This window comes from Rhododendron vialii, chromosome 8a (assembly GCF_030253575.1).
Source record: "Rhododendron vialii isolate Sample 1 chromosome 8a, ASM3025357v1".
Lineage (NCBI taxonomy): Eukaryota > Viridiplantae > Streptophyta > Magnoliopsida > Ericales > Ericaceae > Rhododendron > Rhododendron vialii.
In genome coordinates this window covers 1498155-1522839 of record NC_080564.1, presented here as the reverse complement: position 1 = coordinate 1522839, position 24685 = coordinate 1498155, and the positions used below count along the sequence as shown (strand labels likewise).

Sequence of the window (24685 nt, the reverse complement as noted above, 5' to 3'; positions counted from 1 at the left end):
GTCGAAAATATAACAAAACAACAAAATTGAAGAATTTAACTCCTAAACTATTTTCCCAATCCAAAAAAAAAAAACTCCTAGTCTATTTTTCCTTAACTCAACTAGGTCATGCCCATGGTCCTGCTTAAATCAAGAATTTAGTGAGACAAAAGAAGCAATAAAAAAATACGTATAAACTTTCATTTATACACTGAATATTGTTTGATAAGTACTGCTCTAAGGAATAAAAGTGTTAATTCATTTATTTTTCCCTTTTTTATCGGCTTTATTTTTCCTTTTTCCGACCCACAAGCAAAACAAACAATATATACGCGAGCGGAGGACCCTAAATCGTTGTCCCAAACAGAGGACTATAATCCCCATTGAAAAGGGATGTTAGTTAGCTCATGAAATGTAGTGGTAGTCAAGCATTAGAGAAGAAAAATCACAGGGGAATAGAGATTATTGAGGTTGTTTCTTGTCAATATTGGCAGCATGACTATGTACCCATTATTTTAATTAGGTCCCTCAAGAAGTAAAATCAAGTTTAGAGAGCTGCCATCACTCCATTTGCCAGGAAGGTAGTACAAAGTCCATACATTGGCACTTCATTTGAGCTTTTTTGAATGCCATTTCCTTTTTTGCTTTAGTTCTATTTGCTTTTTCTTTTCCTCAACAAAGTAAGAAGGAATATTTGTGTGCTTACTTTATTGGAAACTTTAAGAGAATTTAGTTGTTCTTGGGCATGAGCTTCTGTAGAACAGTAGAAAGATATCTCAAGGGTGCGGGAATTCGAACCTAGCATATTTATTTGCAGATTGCTTAAAAATCTAGTGATCGATTTCGATCAGCAGAAAAAATAGATGCAAATGTGTCAGAATATTGAAAGAGACCAATTTGCAGTATTCACATCTAAGCAGGGCTTCTTCTACCCTTCCTGCAATTGCAACTTCTCTATCTTCTCGACGAAGCGAAGCATAGTCTCCTCACCTTTGTCATCTGTACCATTGTGAACCAATAAAGCAAAAACAAATGGATTGTTTGAGCACACTAATGATGAATACATTCACTAAGTTGAATGAAACGCAAATGGAGAGCATCCTTAACAGAAAGAACCAAATTGGGGTGATCGAACGAGAGCATGATAGCAATGGCTTACTTTCCCAAGCTCGCAAGTTCGACTTTCACTGCCAGCGAATTTTTTTGGGGGCCACCAGAGGTTTGTGCGGTCGTTAACTAAGGAGTTCGGAGTTAGTTGCCAATAAGTTGGCCTGGACACACGGTTATCAAAATAAATTTAGTCGAAAGAACTAGTTCGTCTATGAGCTTCAGGCAACCAACAAGCCAGTTTTGCCAGCAGATGGGACTTGGGAGAAGTCATTTGTTTCAATTGGGATGGAAAACTTCAAATCCACCAAAGGTCCAAAGCTATAACTGCAAAGAAGCTGCCAATGCTACTGCTTTTCTATTCTTGCCTTATTGGGCTTCAAATAAGTAGGGGTTGGTGCAATAGTAAAATTGTTCTGTTAAGATTCGAACGGCATTAACTTTCAAACAAGAAAATAGCCTCTCTACCAATGGTGCAAGGGTTCGAGTGTTTGAGAAAATAGCTTCTCTACCAACGGTGCAAGGGTTTGAGTGTTAGAGCCGTAATTTAGTGCAAATCTGGCGGGAGCCTCGTGCACTGAGTTACGTTATTTCTATTGTTTTCCCTCTTAAAATAAGGAACTATCTTCCTCTATGCAAACCAAAAATCCCAAAGAAAGAGTTGCATAATACTAACCAAGTCTTGGAACCACATGTCCATTGGGGTGGTAAATTACAAAGGGGTCCTGAAATGATTCCAGTAACGCAATCCCCGGTTCCTTCAAGAAGTCTCTCTCACCTGCACATCAGTTGTAATACTAATCACTAAAGATATAGGTACCGACCGGCCGGCAGGGAAATCCTACCGACGGCCGCCCCGGGCCGTCTCCGGCCACCGGACGGCCGATCCAAGCCGTCCAAAAATTCTAAAAAAAAAACCGAGGGACCCGACGCGGGAATCAACGGCATCCGAGGTGTGTAGGGTGCTTGATCCGAGCACCTTTTTTCGTGTATATACATCCCTTTTGTGTATATATATATATATATATATATATATATGTATACACACGAAAAAAGGGTGCTCGGATCAAGCACTCTACACACCTCGAATGCCGTTGATTCCCACACAGGGTCCCTCGGGTTTTTTTTTTAGAATTTTTGGAAGGCTTGGATCGGCCGTCCGGTGGCCGGAGACGGCCCGACGCGGCCGCCGGTACGATTTTCCTCCCCAGTCAGTCGGTGTATATAGCAGCACTCAATACTAATATCATAAAAGCATCATGTCTCTTGGAATATATGCTTTCCCAGCCAAATTCCTTCACTGATCAAATATCTTTCATCTTGATACTCCAAGATTTATACCATTGCGCAGCAGTTGCTCTCTTCTTCCTATCATGTACGGATTTCCACTCTGCTTATTCCACAAAAAATAAACTAACCTTCTTCATTTAGGCTCCGTTTTTTTGGGCGTAAAATATTTTCCAATAAAATGTTTTATCTATTTTTCGGTGTTTGGTTATGTAAAAAATTAGGAAAACATTTTACATGTAAAATATTTTCCATCAATTGGATAAAAATGACTTACCCTTAAATTTTTCGTAAGTTATTTTCCGAAATGAACCTACTGTCTTCTACTGCAATTCTCACTGCTCAGTTTCCTCGATCGTCAGCCCTAACCCACGTTCAATTCCATCATTCCAAGATCTCTCCATCTTTTAAGTCTCCCTCCCTCTCTCTACACTATTTTTGTTAATTTTTTAAAATATTTTCATGTGCCAACCAAACACTGAAAAATAAAAGCTTGAAATTTGTTTTCTGAAAAACACATTTTACATTGTAAAACATTTTACATCGAAACAAACGGAGCCTTATATATGGTCATTTACCGTTTTCCTTCCCCTCATTACTCAACTTATAAAACTATGACCATGGCTCCATACCCATAAAGAAAATTAGTACTCCAATTGGATGTCCATTTCAGGTTTCCACCTTTATAAAGGGAACAATATGATTGTAACTTCTAAATTTCAACTTGCCAATAATGCCCTTCAACTTTAAGGGAAAAAATCTATCCAAAAAAGTTATGCTTGTCACTCTAAAGAGAAGGGTAAAAATGGGAAAACATTGATCTTTCATTTGAGTTTTTGAATAGGATAAAAAATGTAGGACATCAAGAAGTGAACAAATGATATCCCAATCGGGACTGGGGGCATAGGAAATGATGAAAAGTACCAATAATGTGAAGGGATGGCAATTTGATTGGGGAGGAATATGCATTAGCAGCTTGCTTGGGTACCCGAAATTTGATTCCCCCAAACATAGCCCCTGATATTAGTATCACAAACTTTATCATTGGAACCCTTGTTAGAGCCGTTCCCTCTGATTGCATCCCGGGAAATGCCGCTGACAAAATTGCTCCCTATATTTCATCAAATAAGCAACACATAACAACTAGAGAAAGAAAATTTCACAAAAGAGTAATGCTATAGACACGGACAAAAGGACACAGATTTATTCAGAACTGGCACATGGATGCTACCTGATGCACATGGGCCTATACACGTTTGATGGTTTCAAACACATTATGTCGTTATGTCCCATCAGTGTCCTCCCGTTTATGTCCGTAGTATTTTTGTTAACCCTTCTTGGAAAAAGACAGAACTAGAATTCAGAGCACATATCCAAATTAGGTTAACTTTGAACAAAACCCACCTGGGAAAAACCGAGCAGACCATCAAAAGGTCCATGCTTTATCATATAATCTTCGAGGTAAGCAAGACATTCATCAAAATTGTAGTACTCTGTAAAACCCTACAAAAATCCACAGGCTTCAGAAATTGCATGAAATGACTCAACTAAACTAATAAAAGTAAAACCATCCACAGTACTTTTAGGGCCATGTTTAGATAATGGAATTATGCACGAATTGACGAAAACTTGATAAGAAAATCGAAACATTTGACCTCGTTAGATTGGTACCATTCGTAGTAGGGAGGATCGAAGAGGCTCTCAATACCGGATCTGCCACGAGCCGGAAAAGGCGCGTCGATGAAGACGAGTTCCAGCTTTCGGAGCACGGGTTCGGGCCAGCGCTGGATCTGTTTCCTGAGGATTTCGGCACTTGTTCTGAAGCCATGGAGGCAGAGGACTCTGGGTTTCCACTGGAATTGAATTTCCATATCGATTTTCTGGGTTTGGGTTAGATTGTTTTGGCCCTTTCTTGGGGTGATTGTTGGGTAATGAATGGATTGAAGTGGGGAGAGTTTATGGGAAAAAGCCATGGATCTTTGCCCAACTCAAGTATGCCGATTCCCCACGCCAAAAATGCTAATCCACAGTCCACACTTGTTCGGACAAAAAAGTACTCTATCTGAAACCGTGCTATAGATGCTAGGCCAGGCCGAAAAAATAAGGGTGTTTATGGTAACTTACATGTAGAATAATTTTTTGGTTTAAATTTGTTCAATTTTTTGGGTATTTGTTAATTTTATTTCAAATTTTTATGTGATATGAGTGAGTAAAAAAGGGAGGAATCAGAAAAGTAAAAATTATGACTTTTAGACAAGTATTTTGAAAAATATTCAAAGAAAAGCTCAAAAAGTCAGTTTTTTGATTTTTTCTTAGATATTTCCCAAAATACATGTGTAAAAATCTTACTTTTCTTATTCCTATCGACCTTACTCACCCCTATTTTCCAAAAAATTGGCGTAAAACAAACAAACGCAAAAAAAAATGAATAAGGACAAAATCAAAAACTAGTAGTTGGGTGGCTGACACTAATTGCGAATATAGCTTTTAGATGATTTGGCTTATTAGTTTATTTGCGGAGCCAAATTAGGCTAGTCTTATTACTGTTATGAGACTTTAGATCCATCGGACGACAATAAATTTTCAATGGTTGTGTCCATAGCATTATCGATGATAAATAACGCACAGACCACAGGATAATATTTTCAAAGTGGTATTTGGAGGATTCGATCGAATGGAAATATCTCATTTTAAAGGTGTTAGGAGAAATAAAATGCATTTTTGTGGGAACTTATCCAAAGTTGTTAATAAACATATTTTTCTTGTTTGAATTTGCGAAAAAGAAAATAAAGAAAAGTTGGAGATTCTTCATCTTTCCTTGTTTTTTGTTGGCCTCAAAGGATTCCAAACATTTTTTCTTTTTTCTTTTTTAATAAGCAACATTTTTAATTTCTCGTTTGGTTAGAGTTTTGCGCCTTCTTTCTTTTCCTTTTTTTATTCCTCATTTTTCTTGAATATGGAACCAAAAGTCCTAATGCTTCTCCTTTGCTTCATAGACTATTCAAGTATGGAGTAACTAGGTGGCCGCAAAGTAGGATTGCATGGACGCAAGGTAGGAGTACTACAAGGCCGCAATGTCTGATAACGTGGCCGCAAGGTTGGATTGCGTAGTCAGGAAACAAGATCATGGGCCTAGATTATATGGGGGAGGATAAGAAAGTCATTCGCAATATAATGATTATGGAAACCGATGATGACGAAAGGGCAAAGGTTCAGGCTCCCTGGCATGATTTTCGATCCTTAGGTATCTCGGTGTTGTTTTGCCTTGATGGGCTTTGGGTGAGGTATTTTCTTTTGGGTACGGTCATGGTTGGCTTCTGGTCAACTTCGAATGGTTATTTTCTCCCTTTGAGTCTTAGCGGCATATGATTATTGAAGTAAATGGAGTCTTTCACTCTTTTGTGAATATGCTCTTGTTCTGACTTTGATGTCTCGTGATTGAGTTTTTTTTTAATCTTTGTAGTTTGTTTTCAAATATTAATAAAAAAAAATTGCCCTTAAAAAAGAGAGAGAGGTTGGTTTGAGTAACCGCAAGGTCAGTCCATCCGGCCACAAGGACATGGCGGGGCCGCTATATCTAACTTCGTGGCCTTAAGTCTGGACTGTGTGGACGCAAGGTCGGGGGTCAGTCCTGGTTTTCCACTTTCTTCAGAGAATGGGTCCGGCCGGCCACCGGTCGAACTGTTTCCTGAGGATTCAGCATTTGTTCTGCAGCCAAGAAGACAGGACTCTGGGTTTCCACTGGAATTAGATTTCCATCTTGATTTTCTGGGTTTTGTTAAGACTGTTTTGGACCTTTTCCGTAATTATTCGATCATTAACTCTATTATCTTTAAATTAATCGATGTTCGTATAAATTGGCTCGGATATGATCCGCCAAAAACTTGTCATTTGCGTTGGCCGTTCAGCTCGGTTTTACGCTTCGGCGAATAGTAAAATGCAACAGTAGAGAGAGAGAGAGAGAGAGAGAGAGAGAGAGAGAGAGTGCTGTATAGTAATGGATTTGGTATACCTAAACACGTTTAACAGAGTCCAGCACGTGCAGACAGCATATAAACTCCTGGGCCAGGTTAGAAATGAGCATATAGTAACACACTAACACGTTTCCCCTCACAAATGGGTTTAGTTTAGTGGAGTATATATATTCTCTCTCCCCAATTAATTATTTATATCCAATAATTAAACAGCAATAATACAGCTATAATCTTTTTGACATGGAAAAAATAATACAGCTAATCTACCAAACAAAACTCTGGAAAATAAACTAAAGCACGCAATATTGAAAAACAATTAAACTTTCCAAACACGGTTTATTCATATATAGACCAGAATTGACAGCCTCTACGTAGCTGTTTATTGGTGATCCACCAGACATTTAATTTGGCCTCTAGAAGCTCCAGATCATGGCATCTTGTTATTATCCTTTTTTTTTTCCCCTTTCAAGAAATAGAGATAGAAAATGTCATCTATAGAGTGAGAGTTACTAACAGTTCGCTGTGTTTGGTTGCTCTTTTTTAGAGTAACTTTAAACTCTCGGCACAGTTTTCAATAAATTTTTTTCTTTATCTCTCTCCACTCATTACCACTCCAACTCTCAAAAATAACTTTCTAAAAGCTCAACCAAACAAAGTGTTATGAGTTGAACCCCTAAAACACCTCGACTTACTCGGATCAGCTTGCGAGCTTAACACTTCCTCATTAGAGCCCGTAGAGTTTCGAATCATTTGTTAACCGTTAGAGCAGCCTCGCGAAAAGTGCAATATAGTTATACAGACTTGATAAAAACTGTATCTGAATGCCTGTTTTCAAAAGTTATCATACTCCCTCCTTTTCTTTTTAAGTATCTCACTTCGTAATTTCAATTTATTAAAAAGACGTCATCATTACACTTTTCAAATCAACTTTTTCCTCTACTTTCCCTCTTTACCCTCTATAGAGACATTATTATTATATTTTTACTCACTAATTTTTCAAAATGGAATCTACTTTTAGAGGCAAAACGGAAAATTCACAAATTTTTACTCACTAACTTTACAAAAATGGACACTTATTGAGAAACAGCCCAAAATAAAATACTGAACTATAAAAAAAGAACGGAGAGAGTAATATTTATCGTTATGATGAAACAGAACTACAGATAAATTAAAAAGGGACATAAATTCGTTGTACGCAAATCTCAAACGCACCGTGTCACATGCATTGTACGAAAGATACCTATTTTTTAGTGATAAACTTTTCCTTAGGTAAACATTTTGCGATTAAAAGACTCAAGAATCTCAACCAACTTTTTTGAAAAACAAATGAAAGACCGTTGTCCTTTCCATGATTGATGAACCAATTCGCTGTCTATGAATGGAAAAATTATTGGGTGGTTACCAGCTTCTCTAAAAGCTTGACTCCAACCTCCACTTTATCATTGTATAATTTCACCTCTATGAATCAAACCTCTACTCTCCTCTCCCCTTTTTATATCCCCCCTTTACACTCCCCCTCCACCTCAAACCCACACACTCTCTCTCTCTCAAACTGTGTGGAGCGGTGAACCCTCTTCCAATCTCTCTCTCTCTCTAAAACTCTTTCTTCTCTCCCCTACACCACAATGAAGATCGCTTCTTCTGGTTTCCATCTCCTCTTTCTACTTGCTCTATCCGCCACCACATGCCTGGCACAATCCCCGGCAGCCTCTCCGAAAATCTCACCCACCGCCACTCCCACTCCTTCCCCAGCGCCAGCCACTCACACACCGACTCCCTCTCCCTCTCCCTCTCCAACGCCCACTCCTTCCCCTTCTCCGTCGCCGTCTCCGATCCACACCCCGACCCCATCACCCGCCCCCGCCCCCGCGAAGACTCCCTCCAAGTCCCCGACCCCGGCGCCCAGCATCGCCTCGCCGCCGGCCCCATCCACCGTCGGCGCCTCCCCTGCGGCGGAGCCCACCACGGCTGATGTTACCCCTTCTAATAGTGCATTTGCAGTAAGCAGAGTTGCTGTTGCTGGGACAGCAGTCACCGGAATATTCCTCTCCATGGCGTTGATGTGAACCGCGCAAGGGCCCACGTGGAGGCACGTGTGCTTTAGATCTGTAGTTTTTACGGACGAATGAGATTTATTTATTTTTGTTTATTTTTTTTAAATTTTCGTTAAGTTGTTTTTCTTTCTCCATTTTATTGTACTTCATAAATTGTTGTGGTGCTTAATTGTTGTACAATGAATAAGGGGTATTGTCTGTTGATTATATAATTTTTTTGGGTGATTGCGGACTCGTGCGTGTACATCAAAAATAAAAAATATAATATAAATAAATCATTTCCTATTCTTTTGTAGACTTGCGGATTATTTTGTTGTTTTTTTTAAGTATGATTTCACAAACAAATGGGAATTTTAACATTTTATAAGATAATATTCGACAACCACAAATATTTACACAAATTCACTCACATTCACATTGAGACCCACACATATTACGCATCTTGTGTGTACAAAAGATGTGAATGTGTGTGTAAGTGTTTTTGGTTGAATAAGAGTATAAGATTAGCTCACTAATTATTTGGGACTTGGCCCAATAGGTATTTCTTTGGTTGGCTTCTTGTCAATCTTAAATTTGAGTCTCGGATTCTCATATCCTTGTTCCCTTAGTTTTTGCAACAATTTCAAATATTAAAAATATTTTTTTCACCGATGAAAAAAACTAACGATCAAAGTTCTTGTATAAGTTGTCGTTGATGTGAAAAAATCACCAAACCAACGGGCCGCTCAAATCAAACTGAACAGGTCATTTTGGTCAATGCACACTCCACTCCTTACCACTAATTTCGTTCTCTTGAACTTAACTTAAATTTGAAAATTTTGTCACATTTGTTAATTTTGCCCCAAATTTTTTGTGGGTTACTGATTCGTCACGACGAAAGAAATCGGAAAGTTTTTTATTTTTTTTACTTTTACCCAAGTACTTTTTGCCCTAAAAAGTGATTATTTCTCAAAATACTTAGGTAAAAATAAAAAAGAATTACTTTTTAGATTCCTCTCATCGAGACGAATCAATAATCTACAAAAATTTGTCACAAAACCAACAAATAGGAAAAAATCCAAATAAAGACAATTTTCATATTTTAATTAAGTTCAAAATAACGCAGCCTGAACAACAATTCGAGCAGAACGTTGGTGACTCCTTCAAAAGTGGCGGTTTTTAATTACTTTCGGTGTGTTCCGTTGTAAAATGCAAAATGAATCAATTTCGAATTGGAGAATGCTACGTACAAAGAAAACTTACCCTGAAAACAGCAATCAATGGTTAAGAATAACTTTGATGATTGGGTCACACACATCAAAATGAATCTCAACCATTGATTGCTATTTTCGGGATACCTTCGGGGTAAATTTTTTTTGTCTCTATCATTTCTGTTTCGAATTACTCCGCTTTGATCAAAATGATTCGTACACCTAAGTAAATCGAACCGACACTTCTTTTGATTAATTAATAATAAAACGTCTCTCTTATCTTGGTTTTTTTTTGCCAAAGTTTAGGATAGATTTTATTAATCTCAGGGAAATAAAATCAAATACATCAAGAAGGGCTATCATCCTCACATGATGGATGAAAAAAGCCAAGGGAGAGATAGAATTCCCACGAACGAATCCCACTCCCTCTCACAGCATCTTGGTTGAAGTACTAAGTAGGAGCATTTTAATTGTCCCTTGACCATTTTAATTGAGCTTATTAAGAAAAATTTCCATAAAAACAATTGGTAAGTTATTTCTATTAAATTTACAGGCCAAATCGATCACATCGAATTGCTACAATACAAAGTCGTTTTAGCTTAATTGGAATCACTAAAATCATCGGTTGAATTTGATCTACAGAACAACAAAAGTGATACTATAATCAATTTCAATGCAATATCGTCTAAGAAACCGACCAAACTAAACCGATAGCTTTCTTCTCAAATCGTTACGCCATTGATATCTAAATAGTACTACTTGACATCTAAACTACAGAAAAAATTTACTACTGTAAATTGTTCCATTAAATACAGTAACTTAACATGCCTATCCAAATCCAAAAAAAAACGAAATAAAAAATCAGTAGTTTTTGGACACTGGAATTCCATGATTCCATCAAGTTAAACAGGAAGTCCACTAGACATTTGCTCGTTCTTGCCGGCCGGCTACACATTCAAACGGCGATTTCACGGACGTCCGAAACACCTTAGAGGTCCCAACCGCCGTTACCTCACCATCAACGAAGCCCACCTTCGCCAACCATTGAGAACCGGTTCTAGAGAAACATGGCGGCGTCATAGTAAAAAACCACCGGTCCGGTGTCCCACCCCGGTCCACCTGCCTCCTCAGCTCTTCCGGCAATCTCAGCATGTATCTCTCACAGTCCTCCCCGAGTCGAACCAGTGAGTGACCCGTCGAGTGAGGCCTCGGAAACATTACCCTCGCTCGCTCCCTCGGTTCCGTATCTACTTGTTGATTTTCATCCACCTCAAGTGCAATCTGATCATTCTGATTTTGTACTTCCCTGAATAATATTTCAGCTGTCGAATTACACGCCTCTGTCGACTGAGTCGACTCAATTCCTTGACTCAGGTTCGCTCGGCAAATCGGACAGGTGGAGTGAGAGGCCAGCCAAAGGTCGATGCACTCGGGATGAAACACGTGGTCGCACTTGGGCAACCACCGCAGCCTCTCGCTATCTTCGAACTCGGATACGCACACGGCGCACGATAGCTCCCCTTTGCCGAGTTTGAGGTGTTTGATCTCGGAGTAGTTAAATATCGGGAACGAATTCATCACGGCGGGATCGAGGCCGCTTGGGGAGAGCCGGGGCGGGCGGCTTGCGGCGGTGTAAAGAGGAATTGCTCCGCCGGCGGTGTCGCCGTAGTAGCATTGGTGGAGGCAGACGGAGACGAAGCCAGTTATGAGGAAGGCAGCCACCACGATTACGAAAATGAGTTCTGATCTCGAATTGAGGTCGGAGTTGAGGTAGTACATGGGGGGATCCGGGGCTGTTTGCGAGACGGCGAATGGCGGCGCCGTGAGTAATAGGATAAGCAGTAGGAGAGAGATTCTCATCCTGGAGCGAATTTTTTTTTATTTTTTGATTATTTCGAGGTGGGGTTTATGTCGCAATTATCCTGGGAGAGGACGTGGGTTTTTCCTTCTTTTATACTAGCACGAAACAAATTTGGATGCTGTGACAAAACCAAACTCCTATGTGGTTTGAGGATAGGATTTGGATGGAGAATAACTTATTTGCGAAGAAGCCGTAAATAAGTTTTATTAAGCTCAATTTTGCGCACAGTATTTTAACGATTCAGTTTAAAAATAAATTATTATCAGTTAAAATTTAAAAATATATTTCATTCATTAATTGCAAGACAAGCGAATGAGATTGCGCAACTCCGTAAATAAATAACCTATTCGCGGCTGCTCGTGAATAAGTTATTCTCCTGTTGATGACACTAGAATATGATAGGACCATCTTTCTTTTGTTTTTATCTTTTGAAATTAGTATGATGGGAACACTCGGTTAGGTATAAAAACCTCGGTATTGGGTTTGATGGTTTTCAGGCATATAGTATTGTTGGATCTTTGTAGTCCGTGCGATGTGGACCGTTCATTTCCCCTAATCGATATGAAAATCTTGCAGTCTTATTTGAGTCTTATTTGATGAACCAAGTAGCTAATTTTGGATGCTTCGGTGTGAATTATTAGTAATTCAAGATAAAAATAAGTGGTGGGATTTGATGAAAAGTTAAATGGTTTGATGAGTAGCACCGTAATTGTCAATGACCCTAGCTTGTACACAAATATGATTCATTTAAATCAATATAGATACATTTGTGCATTAATAATATGTAATGAGATCTAGAAAATAAACAACTTTAATTGTTTAGTGAGATTAAGGTGGTTTTTTTTTTCCACAAACATATGAAGATTAATCACTTGATAAATCGTCAAGTCTTATCCTTTTCCCTTCAACTCGACTAATTTCAATTCGCAACCACGACAAACTCGTGGGTGTAGTCCAGGAAAGAAAATTGACATATAAAAATACAAAACTCTAAAGGATAGAGCGTTCATGTCAGCCTCAACAAATCGTGGACCAAAATATTCTCCAAAATTCAAGAATTTATATCTAGTTTTTTTTCAAACCATTTTATACTTCATACTGTAAGTTTTTTGGAGGCAACACTTCTCCCTTGCGCTTGCAGTCTCACTCATGCATTATGTGACTCAGGCTGATAGGGGCATTTTTTTGTGCGTGAAGGTTTTTCTCCAAATTTCAATTAACCAAGTTTGTACACTTGTCGTGTTGGATGTAGTCTTTGCCAGATATATTTTTTTTTTCCACAGGGTAGTAGCAGTTCTTAAATATTAGTACTCCACTAGTAATAAAATATCGGCAATAAGTTTACCAGCTCATACGATATCCACAAACATTTAACAAACAACTAAAAGTTAAACACTCAATCTCATTCTACTAAATAGAGTACACCTGAATGAAATAAATTCTCATATAGAGGATAAATTTCTTAAATATATGTTACAAGTACAAATATTCAGCGCATAATAATTTCTGCTTAGACATATTTTTTACCACCTGTTTACCAATTTTTCCCTCAATCGAAATCGATAGAAATTTCGGGAAACAAAGCCAACAACAAAAATAAGGGCGAATGCGGCCATGTCTCCACAAACGGATTTGAGGTTCCTTGCCGTATTTCAGGACTTCACCGGAAAAGAAATGGCGAATGAATCAAATGCTATTTTTTGGTGATGATGAATTGACTCGTAAAAGAAGACCGTCACCCGCCAATCTTCAAGAACGGAATCGACCCATCGATTGGGCGGAGTGGATTGATGGTTTAGTGAAGTGGGGTGGAACGGAAGAAAAATAACAAATGGACTTTGTTATTTTTCCAAGGTAGATTTACAATCAAAAAGGACGGATCCCCATCGAAAGTAAGAAAATTAAGTTAATTCTACTCCTACTCCTAGTTATAACCCGAATGGGTTAGTAGTGCCAAAAATTAAGACAAATAAAGATAGACTTTGATTTGTTGGAGAGGAATTACAATGAAATCTTAAAAGACTATTTATAGAAAACAACAAACGTAGGAAATAACTTCCTAACTTCTCCACTAGTCTTCATTCAATCTTTTGCTTCCACTTGTCAAAATAACTTCCCACTTCCCTTCAAATGTGTAGGAGCATGACAAGTGTCCTTTTAACTTCCACATGTGTAGGAGCAAGCCAAGTGTCCTGCATGCAAATAATAATAAAAGGAATACTAATATTAGTTCTAATATTAATACGAATACTTAATAATAATAAAATAGGAAGCATTTTCATAATTGCCACCTTTCGGTCGATCATCGACAGGCGGTGAAATATGGTGTAAACAATGCCCCCCTTATTCATTTGGGTGAAGGGCTAACGTAACCCAAGTGAATAATTTAACTAGTTTTAAATCACCCCTCTGTCGATATCGACGGGTAATAACCTTTTACGATGTAAAGATTTATGCCCTCCAACTCAATTGGGCAATCAATTGATACCAGAAACGGATCATGTTGGACATACGTGGCCTATCGAATAAAGGCCTATATATCAAAACTCTACGAATGGCATATCGATAAAAGGATTTATGCCATGAGCCTTAATCAAGTACAAGCATTTGTTTACTTAATTTCTCCCCCAACATTTGATAAAGAAAAGGCCAAAACACGCGCGTAGCAAACGACAAACATTCCCCTTGATCAAATTATGGGAGTTGAGATTCTTTCAATAAAGAAAAGGCCAAAACACGCGCGTAGCAAACGACAAACGTTCCCTCTATTGAATTCATCCGAGATTTCGGAAAACAAAGTTGAAACAAGAGTAAGGGCCAAAAGCAAGTAATAACCTTTTATAGTGAAAACATTTATGCCCCGCCAACTTTCGAAGAGTTTGAGATAAATTTTTACACAACATTTTCACTTTTCAACTAGTACAATAAAGCCTTCAAGGCTTAATAACCACCGTCGAATGGTGGCATGCCTCAGTCGATTAGTTTCCCTTAGGCTTTGATTCCTACAGGAAGGAAACCGGGAACGTCGAAACATGGTTAGTCGATCAGAGCACTACGCATATGCCATGAGCCTTGCCTAATCCCCACAATAATGAACCCCACAATAATGAATTTTAAAGTCACAAACAACAGCCAATTAATAGGCATCATTTGGCTTCACACGTTGGCTACTATATATATGCATTAATACCAAATACCAACATCTATTAGCCAACTTCCATCAAAAACTAATTTTCCGTGTCCTCCAAAAATGTATATTGATCGACAGAAATCAATACGCAGAGTATTTATAGCCATGTTTGGCTGAAAACATTCTCCATGGTTAAATTTTCACCATTACTCTTCTTAACCAGTACGGAGGAATGGGAGGATCATTTTCTACGTCGACCATCTATGGTCTAAATTGAAAAACTCTAGTCGAATGACTATTTTCATGATTCGACTTGCTTGAGTTTCAAATTTTCGAGCCCCTAATTGGCTCTTCTAAAGATGAGTTTGCCCCCCTTGCAAACTCGATATCAAAAGAGGGCTAATTCTCATTTCAATCATCCATTTCAATCATCCTTACTAAAATCTGGATGAAGGAGACATAGATGCCAGCAAGACCTTTGAAAATTTTCCAGTCGCCAACGATGAACCATGGCCTCTTTTTAAAACAGTTGAAAATCATAAACTATGAAGGCCTTTAGGAACACAGGTGGCGCCCAAAATTACAAGTCTCTACATGTCCATTATCGACTGCAAAGTGTTCAAAGTCGACTAGACCAAGCAACCAAACCAATTGTTGCCATATATCCAAAGTTGAATTTCTGCCCCCCAAATTCATCATCGAAAAGAGGGACAAATTTTGCCCCCCAAGACTCATGGGTATAGCCTTTCAATGATGCCAAGAATTCACAGATTGTCCCACTTAATAAGGTTAATCTTCCTATTGGATGACATTCTTTAAACACATAAATTAGTGTAGCCTCTGTATTAGGCTAGAATTTTTCATCTCTTACATTTGTTTATAATGAACCCTCTAATTTGGGTTCATATTCGAAACAAACAAAGCCATGTAGCCTGTCGAGGAGCAATTGCAACACAGCCAATCACAGTGGCTTTATGCATACCTGAATGAGGTCTTCACTCCATTTAATGTTTGAATTAAAAAGGCTAACACTAATCCAAAATTGGATTAACGTATTAAGCCATATGATAGTCTCCTGCACTATTTCTTACCAACGAGACTTTCTGTGCACATTAATGGCCAAATTAACAGTTACATTTGTTCCAATTTAGGGACAAATTTCACTAATGGCCTTTTTTACAAAAGATTATCGAAGCCTCCATGTTTATGGCAAATTAAATTTTATTGGAGACCCTCACATTTGGGTCTAAATAAAGGATTTACTTCATGGCCAGTTGTTTATTTAATCTTCTTTACAAATGACACATTTCACATTCGTTCAAGCCTTCATACAAGGCTGAAATTTTAACAAGAAGCAAAGACAAATTCTTTACGAGGCAAATCAATGCCTCTTTTGAACCTTTTTGTCAAAGGCAGAGACATGGTTCAAATCCCTCAAACAGTTGGCCAACAATTGGCCGGCTTCTTTTGAACAATAAATTGCTTTCAAGCCCATCATGCAAAGCTTGAAAATTATTATTTTTACATTTGATCCGGAACCTGACTGTTCCAATTGGCCAACAAATGGCCGTTTATCTATTACGTAAAATGTCAAAAACCTTTAAGGTTTTCTTTTCACATATGATTTCACCATTACTTCCGATTTAGTAATGATGCCCTCCTTCTAGCGCCAAAATTGTTTACCAATTTTTCCCTCAATCGAAATCGATAGAAATTTCGGGAAACAAAGCCAACAACAAAAATAAGGGCGAATGCGGCCATGTCTCCACAAACGGATTTGAGGTTCCTTGCCGTATTTCAGGACTTCACCGGAAAAGAAATGGCGAATGAATCAAATGCTATTTTTTGGTGATGATGAATTGACTCGTAAAAGAAGACCGTCACCCGCCAATCTTCAAGAACGGAATCGACCCATCGATTGGGCGGAGTGGATTGATGGTTTAGTGAAGTGGGGTGGAACGGAAGAAAAATAACAAATGGACTTTGTTATTTTTCCAAGGTAGATTTACAATCAAAAAGGACGGATCCCCATCGAAAGTAAGAAAATTAAGTTAATTCTACTCCTACTCCTAGTTATAACCCGAATGGGTTAGTAGTGCCAAAAATTAAGACAAATAAAGATAGACTTTGATTTGTTGGAGAGGAATTACAATGAAATCTTAAAAGACTATTTATAGAAAACAACAAACGTAGGAAATAACTTCCTAACTTCTCCACTAGTCTTCATTCAATCTTTTGCTTCCACTTGTCAAAATAACTTCCCACTTCCCTTCAAATGTGTAGGAGCATGACAAGTGTCCTTTTAACTTCCACATGTGTAGGAGCAAGCCAAGTGTCCTGCATGCAAATAATAATAAAAGGAATACTAATATTAGTTCTAATATTAATACGAATACTTAATAATAATAAAATAGGAAGCATTTTCATAATTGCCACCTTTCGGTCGATCATCGACAGGCGGTGAAATATGGTGTAAACACCACCCTACTGTAGGAAGATGAACACAAATGGCAGAGCGAATCCTCAAGCGGGTTTTTTCGGAAACGTTGTAGGTGTTGGTTACTTGGATTTACTCAGTATATTGGTGCCACAACCGGCCTTATATTGCCCAACTCAAAGCAATTCAGACAAGTCTCTCAATAGATTGGATTTAGTGTTTTTTATGAGTTGATTTGGAGTCTGACTCACGTACTAGTACTTTGTTACTTAATAGGAGTAATTTGCACTGAGCCGCAGAAGGATTAATTAAGCTTGGAAGTTGGAATCAATTGCAATACAAATTCCATGCATTTAAACCGGAGATCGAGTAGGCATTTGTTCACTCTTGCCAGCGAAAAACATTCAAACCGCGATTTCAGAAACTCCTTAGAGCATTTCCGCTTTCAAATCTCACGTGGCGGATTAGTTGTCATTTTTTAAATCAATACGAGTTTCAATCCAATGGTATTCGAAAAGTCAAGTCCTACGTGGATTTGACATGACCTTCGTCCATGTCATTACTGAAGACAATATCATATATTTATTTGTTTAAAAAAGTGACCTTTTGTCGAATCATTGTGGAAGGAGATGCGCTACAAGTTGTTCAATCTCTCAACCAGGTTCGATCTTAAGCTGATATCGATACTATAATTTTAGATTGTATTTAGCATGCTTTGAATTTTTCCTCTTGCAATTTCTCTCATGTGAAACGAGATGGTAATAGGATAGGCCATTACATAGCTAAGCAGTCCTTATTAACTACTGAATCGATTAGTTGGAAGGGCAACCTTTCCCAATGGTTGAGGTCCCTTGCCCTTGATGATGTTAGGGCCTCGACCCCTCTTCCTAATTTGCAATAAAATCTTCTACTATCTCTTAACAAACACTCAATAAAAAAAAGTGAAGGAAATTTCCGTTCAAAAATATACATGTCAAGAACTTTCCGTTCAAAAATATACATGTCAAAATTTGGAGTGTCAATATCCACGTAAATCCTTCAAAAAAAAAAAATTATTCACACATCCAAATTTGAAGTTAGAGGTTGGAGATAGGTCCCAACCGCTATGACGTCGCCATCAACGACATCAACCTTTGCTGACCTAAGAAAACCGGTTCTGGTGAAAAATGGAGGCGTCATACAAAACCACTTGTCAGACGTCCCGCCCCGGTCTAACCGGTCCACCGGCCTCCTGGCCTCCTCCGGTAGCCTCAGCGTATGCCTCTCCCGGTCCTCCCCGAGTCGAACCAGTGAGTGACCCGTCGAGTCCGGCCTCGGAAATTCCCTCACTCGCTCTCTCGGTGCCGTTTCTATCTCATCAACAGTAATTGAAATTTGATTCGGAATTGGTGCTTCACTGACTTCAGGTCTGGAATCACAACACTCTGCCGTCGACTCAATTGCTTTACTCAAGTTTGCTCGGCAAATCGGACAGGTGGAGTGAGAGGCCAACCAAAGATCGATACAGTCGGGATGAAACACGTGGTCGCACTTGGGTAACAAACGCAGCGTCTCGTTATCTTCGAACTCGGATACGCACACGGCGCACGAAAGCTCTCCTTCGCCGATTTTAAGGTGTTTGATCTCCGAGTATTTAAGCATCGGGAACAAATTTACCACCTCCGGATCGAGGCCGCTTGGGGAAAGCCAGCGTGGGCGGCTTGCGGCGGGGTAAAGAGGAATAGCTCCGTCGACGGTGCCGCCGTAGAAGCAGTGGCGGATGTAGATGGCGAAGAAGCCGGTGAAGAAGGCGGCGGACACGACGACTATGAAAATAACTGCTGATGTCGAACCGAGGTCGGAGTAGGGGTAGCTGGTAGGGGGCTCCGTAGGTCTTTGAGCGGCGTCGAATGACTGCTGGGACGCCGCCACCGTTTGTGACAGTATCTCTCAGCAGTAGGAAATAGGTTTTCATCCACAAGCGAATATGTTGGGATTACTGACTCGACTAGAATTAGAAATGATGGTGGAACAAAATTTCGGTCCTGTTTATTTATTTATAGGAGCGCGCAGTAGGTAACACAAGTGGATAAAGGGACAAAAACCATGGCCTCCAGCTGGTTTGTGGATTGATTTTGAGAGAGAGGACGCTCAAAGATGATTGGAACACTTCAGTATCGAAGGTATAAAAGTCTGGGTTTGTTGGTTTTCTTGGATCTTCTGGCAGTCCTTGGTCAGAATGCACCATATAGTCCTTGTGATGTGGAAGAAAATTATATGGTGCGTAATAGTAACTAAAGTTAAAAGAAAATGATTTTCGCACTCTATTTTATCTTAGAGAGGAATTTTACCTACCATTTTTACTAAGCTTTTACGATGATATTTTAAAATGACTGCTGATTTTGCCGTTCCCTTTTTTGTTAACGTCACTCTACTGCAATTATATTTTCGAAAATACACTTACAGGGGAGTGGCGTTAACAAAAAAGGGAGTGGCAAAATCATTTCCCTTTAAAGTTTGTTTTTTATTGCAAAAATTGTATATAGCAAGGCACATTAAAAGACAAATTTTGGAGTGTCATTATAAAAAATCGGAGTCCCAAATTATTTTTTGATAAGTTATTCTGCATGCTTTACGAACCAACATTAGTCCGTGCTTGCGAGATTTTTTTTCTTCAAATTTTGAGATTCTAGCTTTTCGAAATTAGTTTGGAATGTTTGTTAAAATTCTTACTAACGGGTTCTCAGATTCTACAAATTCTGAGAGCCCTAAGATAACTATAGAATTAAATAAAAAAACAGATACTTAATTACGAAAGCCGCAGAGCCAAAAATTAATTATAACCCTTTAGAATAAAATGAGAATCTGAACTATGGTGTGGTTGCAGATAATGTTTGTATAACTTGGTTGAGGACTTTAATGACTTGTCAAAATGAATGGGATTGTATGTTTAACAGGCACACACCAATTTTTTGCTCAACCTTGAAAGCGCCGGTCGCCATGACGCTTTGGGGGATTTGTCAACGTCAATAGAGTTTGGGGTGGGTTTTCAGTAGAATTTTGGAAAAAGTCTAGGTTCAATTTTCTCTCTCTAATTTTCCGAATTTTGTTTTTGAGTTCATTTTGAAAATTTTGGGTGAATCCCCTTCCACCTCAGCATGTTGTACACCTTCGGGTACAAATGTGTAGTACCCATATCCAGCTGGTTTGTGGATAGATTTTGAGAGGACGCTCAAAGATGATTGGAACACTTCAAGTCGGTACTATAAATATCTGGGTTTGTTTTTTTTTTGATCCGCATCTGGGTTTGTTGGTTTTCTTTTTCTCCGAGTCTTGGATCTTCTGCAGTCCTTGGTCATAATGGCACAATATAGTCCTTGTGATGTGGAAGAAAATTACTCCGTATACAGTATGGAGTAACTTAATAGTAACAAAGTTAGAAAAAATGATTTTCGCACTCCATTTTATTTTAAAGAATAATTTTACTTACCATCTTTATTAGGCTTTTATGATGGTACTTTAAAACTTGTTTTTTAAATGTAAAAATTATATATAACAAGGCACACTAAAAGAAATTTTTTGGAATGCTATCATAAAAAATTGGAGTCCCAAAATTATTTTTCGATAAGTTATTCTGCATCTCATTAGTGCGTGCTTGCGAGATTTTTTCTTCTTCAAATTTTGAGATTCTAGCTTTTCGAAATTAGCTTGGAATGTTTGTTAAAATTCTTACGGATTCTCATATTCTACAAATTCTAAGAACCCTAAGATAACCGTTGAACTAAATAAAAAGCAGATACTTAATTACGAAAGCCGTAGAGCCAAAAATTAATCATGGCCCTTTAGAATAAAATGATTAGAAAAATAAGATCTTTGCATCGGTTCAAACAGATTAAAAATTGGAACACTTAATTTTTTAATTATATTTTTAAATATTTAAGCAGCTGTGGTTTGGGGAAACGTGTAATCTGTTTTCAAATTTTCATCTTTCCTGCCCAAAACGGCGCCGTTTTTTGGCGCTGCAAATAGCTCCTTCGCGGAACAACCGTGAAGAAGTTTATCTCCTTCTCATACATTGTGTTCAATTTGCCCTTATCCATTTAAATGGGGGGAAAATTTTGCACAAATTTTTTGTGGAACTTGCTTTTGGGTCTCACACAAATAACTCGATCCACTCATTAATCTGTGCAAAATTGTATGCGTCACTTGCACGATTTTGAGTACTGCTATTGGTACCGATGGTACCGTAGAAAAAATGCACCGGACGGCCGTCTCCGGCCACTGGACGGCCGATCCGAGCCGTCCAAAAATTTTAAAAAACAAAACCGAGTGGGCCCAAGCGAGAATCAATGGCATCCGAGGTGTGTAGGGTACTTAATCCGAGCACCCTTTTTCGTCTATATATGTATATACGTGTATATACAAGAAAAAAAGATGCTCGGATCAAATACTCTACACGCCTCGGATGCCATTGATTTTTGCGCTAGCCCACTCGGTTTTATTTTTTAAAATTTTTGGACGGCTCGGATCGGCCGTCCGGTGACCGTCGGTGCATTTTCCCAACGGTACCATCGGTACCAATAGGATTTTCACTTTCATAACGATAGCTGGAGTATGATAAAAGTTTGGAATCACTTGCATTATCATCGGTTAATCCCAACGGTACCATCGGTACCAATAGGTTCCCCTTGCATATACAAAATCCATATTGGATATAAAATTCATTACCAACTTAAAGATATAACTAATTTTTTTTATCCAGTTAAAATAGAACTGAGACAAGTAAATTGGGACAGATGGAGTATAATACAGAAAGGACACCTGTCGGCTGGCAAGTGCCTCCATTTTTTAACATACGTGTGATTTTTGTAACTACCACCCCGCTATCCCCATTCATCCCGAAAAATATGCACACACATAATCGGTGTGATGTTGACCTTCCACTTCACCGTATCGACATGGAAAATTAAAAGTACCAAAAAAATATCTAGGCATGATAATTTATACTGATGTTTCTTCCTATCACATGCATGTAAGAAGGTTTGGAAAGTATATGCAAGGGGAACCTTAAGGTGAGTTTAACTCTCAACTTGTATCATTAATAAAATCGTTGCTTATAATTTCGTTTGGAAGATTGTGTCACTTTTGTTGCTCAATTTAAGCTTTGTTGCTTGGTCGATTGTTGTCTCGTTTAACATTTTGACCCAGATACTTTACTTGAGCTTGCTTGCTCTACAAACACACTTCGAATAAGAATTTGACAGGCAAGGTATCGAGAGACTTGATTAGCACCACACGATCGTGCCCGTTTTGCAAGGCTGCCATGAGACATATTGGCATGTAGGCTGCTTACGAATTGCATTTTCACATCATATATGAAGGTTCACTTGATACATTGTCAAATGAAATAACCTTAATCTCTTTTTGCTCGAACTCAATTAGTTTCATCTCGTAATCACAGCAAACTTGTATGTATAACTCACGAAAGAAATTAAAGGGGTATAAAATGATATATACAAGCATTCACATCAACCCCAACAAACAGTTGACCAAAACATTCTTCAAATTTCATTTCGTTTACCAAACTCGACTCACATAACAGGGATAAGCCGGCGGAACCCTACCTAAATTAAATTCTTAAATTCATATCTAGTTCTACTCGATAAGTTCGTCGATACGTCATCATGCAACACCCCTTTCGTTTGCTGAAACTTTTATTGGTAAGAGTATATTCTCACCAGTAAGAATATGAATACAAATCTGGATCATTAAAAATATCATCCGACGATTGCAATCACTTAGACCACATCTCTGCAGTCCAAAATTGGACCGCGGACCAGGCAGATTCTTTCCTTCTGAAGTTTGTAGGATGGCTACCGCACATTTTCATGTAGCCCACCGTATGCACATTATTCTATTTTCGCCAATCCATTGAACTAACCGGTCTTGATAGCAGAGAATTTTTCAGTGCCAAGCGGATATTACGTAGTATCTGCTCGCGCATCCGAGCTGTCTATTACATGTTTGAACTTTCAGAATTGGAGAGAGAAAAATGAGAGAGAAAATATTGAGTGAGAGGAAAGAGAGGGTTTTAATCCAAGCCGTCCAAAAGTATATCAGACGGCTCGGATGCGCCGTGCGAATAGTACCACGTAGGATATACCTGCTCGGCACCGAAAAATCACTCCTTGACAGCCGAATTACTCTGGCAATAAAAATTCCATGCAGTTTTAAACAGGAGATCGAGTAGGCATTTGTTCAAGCGGCGATTTCATAAGACCGGTTCTTGAGGAAAATGGAGACGTGATGAAAAACCAGCGGTCCGACGTCCCACCCCGGTCTAACTGGTCCACCTGCCTACTCACCTCCTCCGGTAACCTCAGGGTATACCTCTCACAGTCCTCCCCGAGTCCAACCAGTGAGTGACCCGTCGAGTGCGGCCTCGGAAACGTCCTCACTCGCTCTCTCGGCTCCGTATCCGTCCGATAAACTTCATCAACAGTAACTGAAATTTGATTCTGATTTTGCACTTCCGTGAGTTCAGGCCTGGAATTACACTCCTCCGTCGACTGAGTCGGCTCAATTCCTTGAATCAGACTCGCTCGGCATATCGGACAGGTGGAGTGAGAAGCCAGCCAGGGGTCGATACACTCGGGATGAAACGCGTGGTCGCACTTGGGTAACAACCGCAGCCTCTCGTTATCTCCGAATTCGGATACGCACACGGCGCACGATACCGCTCCTTTGCCGATTTTGAGGTGTTTGATCTCCGAGTAGTTAAATAGCGGGAACGATTTTATCACCGCTGGATTGAGGCCACCGCTCGAGGATAGCCGGGGTGGGCGGCTGGCGGCGGCGAAACGATGTATTGTTCTGTTGTCGCCATCGTCGCCGGCGCAGTGGCGGATGTAGATGGTGGTGAAGCCAGTCAAGAGGAAGGCGAACAACAGGACCGCGAAGATGGCAGTTGCTGTTGAATTGCGGTAAGAGAAGAAGTCGTCCGCAAGAGGAAAATCCGATTCATCCGAAGGTGTTTGCGCGGCAGCGGATGGCGACACAACAACGGCTGCGCCGCCATCCACCGTCATGGTCGTGGGTAGTAATAATACTAGCAGTAGCAGATAATAGATCACCATCGAAAAGCAAATTTCTTTTCCGGTTTATTTCGATGGGGGGGTTTATGTCGCTTCTTTTAATAGTATGGATATGGATATGGAAAGAAAAATGAATGTCGGGACAAAATCATGATGTGGTTTGAGAAGGAAAGAATGCGGATTCGAAAGTCAAATTAAGATGATTGGAATATGAAAACCTGGTATTGGGTTTGATGGTTTTCTTGGAGAAGGATCTTTGGCTGTCTGAAGTCACTTGAGTATCAGAAATGATTCGTGCACGGACTGCCGTGCACAGCAGTTGTGCACAAGAGCTTTTTTCTTCCGTTTCGGATCGTACAAAGATGATCGGAGCTGTTCATTTTGTTCAAAATATATCGGTTAAGGTCTCTGTAAAAAATGAGTTTCGTTCGATATCGTTTAAGGCGTTAACAAAACACCCAAAATCACTTCAGAATTTAGGCTACCCGAGGCGGGAGAAAAAAGCTGTTGTGCACAGCAGTCTGTGCACGTAGCACAGCCCCTTGAGTATATCAAAGAAGCCGTCCAATAAAATTATATATACTAGTGTTGTT

The 24685-nt window shown here is 39.2% G+C and overlaps 5 protein-coding genes and 1 long non-coding RNA gene across 9 annotated transcripts in view; 1 reads left to right on the top strand and 5 right to left on the bottom strand.

The window, feature by feature from the left end:
- Nucleotides 1-697: 697 nt before the first annotated feature.
- On the bottom strand, nt 698-4421 carry LOC131298248 (uncharacterized). Of its 3 annotated transcripts, none has more exons than XM_058323611.1 (5): nt 4029-4420; nt 3778-3876; nt 3298-3484; nt 1763-1864; nt 698-978 (listed from the first exon to the last, which is right to left on the bottom strand). In XM_058323611.1, exons 1-5 carry the CDS (start codon nt 4344-4346, stop codon nt 908-910), a joined length of 777 nt encoding a protein of 258 aa, XP_058179594.1. In that variant the 5' UTR covers nt 4347-4420; the 3' UTR covers nt 698-907. The 3 variants fall into 3 exon arrangements, with proteins under 3 accessions (XP_058179594.1, XP_058179596.1, XP_058179595.1); XM_058323612.1 differs by lacking the exon at nt 698-978 and adding an exon at nt 1013-1463 and having other exon boundaries at nt 4029-4421; XM_058323613.1 differs by lacking the exon at nt 3778-3876 and having other exon boundaries at nt 4029-4421.
- Nucleotides 2460-3228, bottom strand: LOC131298250 (uncharacterized). Its single transcript, XR_009190476.1, has 2 exons — nt 2928-3228; nt 2460-2507 (listed from the first exon to the last, which is right to left on the bottom strand). It is a non-coding gene; the product is annotated as an uncharacterized LOC131298250 (long non-coding RNA).
- Nucleotides 4422-6042: 1621 nt separating the features above from the next.
- The window catches only part of LOC131298244 (histone H3.3), a 52993-nt gene continuing 34350 nt past the window's right edge, over nt 6043-24685 (top strand). Inside the window, exon 1 of the mRNA XM_058323607.1 lies at nt 6043-6066. The gene's annotated coding sequence lies outside the window, so the exon portion shown is untranslated. The remainder of the gene's footprint in view (nt 6067-24685) is intronic.
- LOC131298237 (E3 ubiquitin-protein ligase ATL6-like) lies at nt 10364-11630 on the bottom strand. The gene has a single exon (XM_058323599.1). The coding sequence runs from the start codon at nt 11449-11451 to the stop codon at nt 10510-10512; it is 942 nt and encodes a 313-aa protein (XP_058179582.1). The 5' UTR covers nt 11452-11630; the 3' UTR covers nt 10364-10509.
- Nucleotides 17955-18994, bottom strand: LOC131298243 (E3 ubiquitin-protein ligase ATL6-like). The gene has a single exon (XM_058323605.1). It carries the CDS (start codon nt 18658-18660, stop codon nt 18076-18078), a length of 585 nt encoding a protein of 194 aa, XP_058179588.1. The 5' UTR covers nt 18661-18994; the 3' UTR covers nt 17955-18075.
- Nucleotides 17990-24252, bottom strand: LOC131298238 (E3 ubiquitin-protein ligase ATL31-like). 2 transcript variants are annotated; one of them, XM_058323601.1, is made up of 2 exons: nt 23364-24220; nt 17990-18247 (listed from the first exon to the last, which is right to left on the bottom strand). In XM_058323601.1, exons 1-2 carry the CDS (start codon nt 24132-24134, stop codon nt 18212-18214), a joined length of 807 nt encoding a protein of 268 aa, XP_058179584.1. In that variant the 5' UTR covers nt 24135-24220; the 3' UTR covers nt 17990-18211. The 2 variants fall into 2 exon arrangements, with proteins under 2 accessions (XP_058179584.1, XP_058179583.1); XM_058323600.1 differs by lacking the exon at nt 17990-18247 and having other exon boundaries at nt 22544-24252.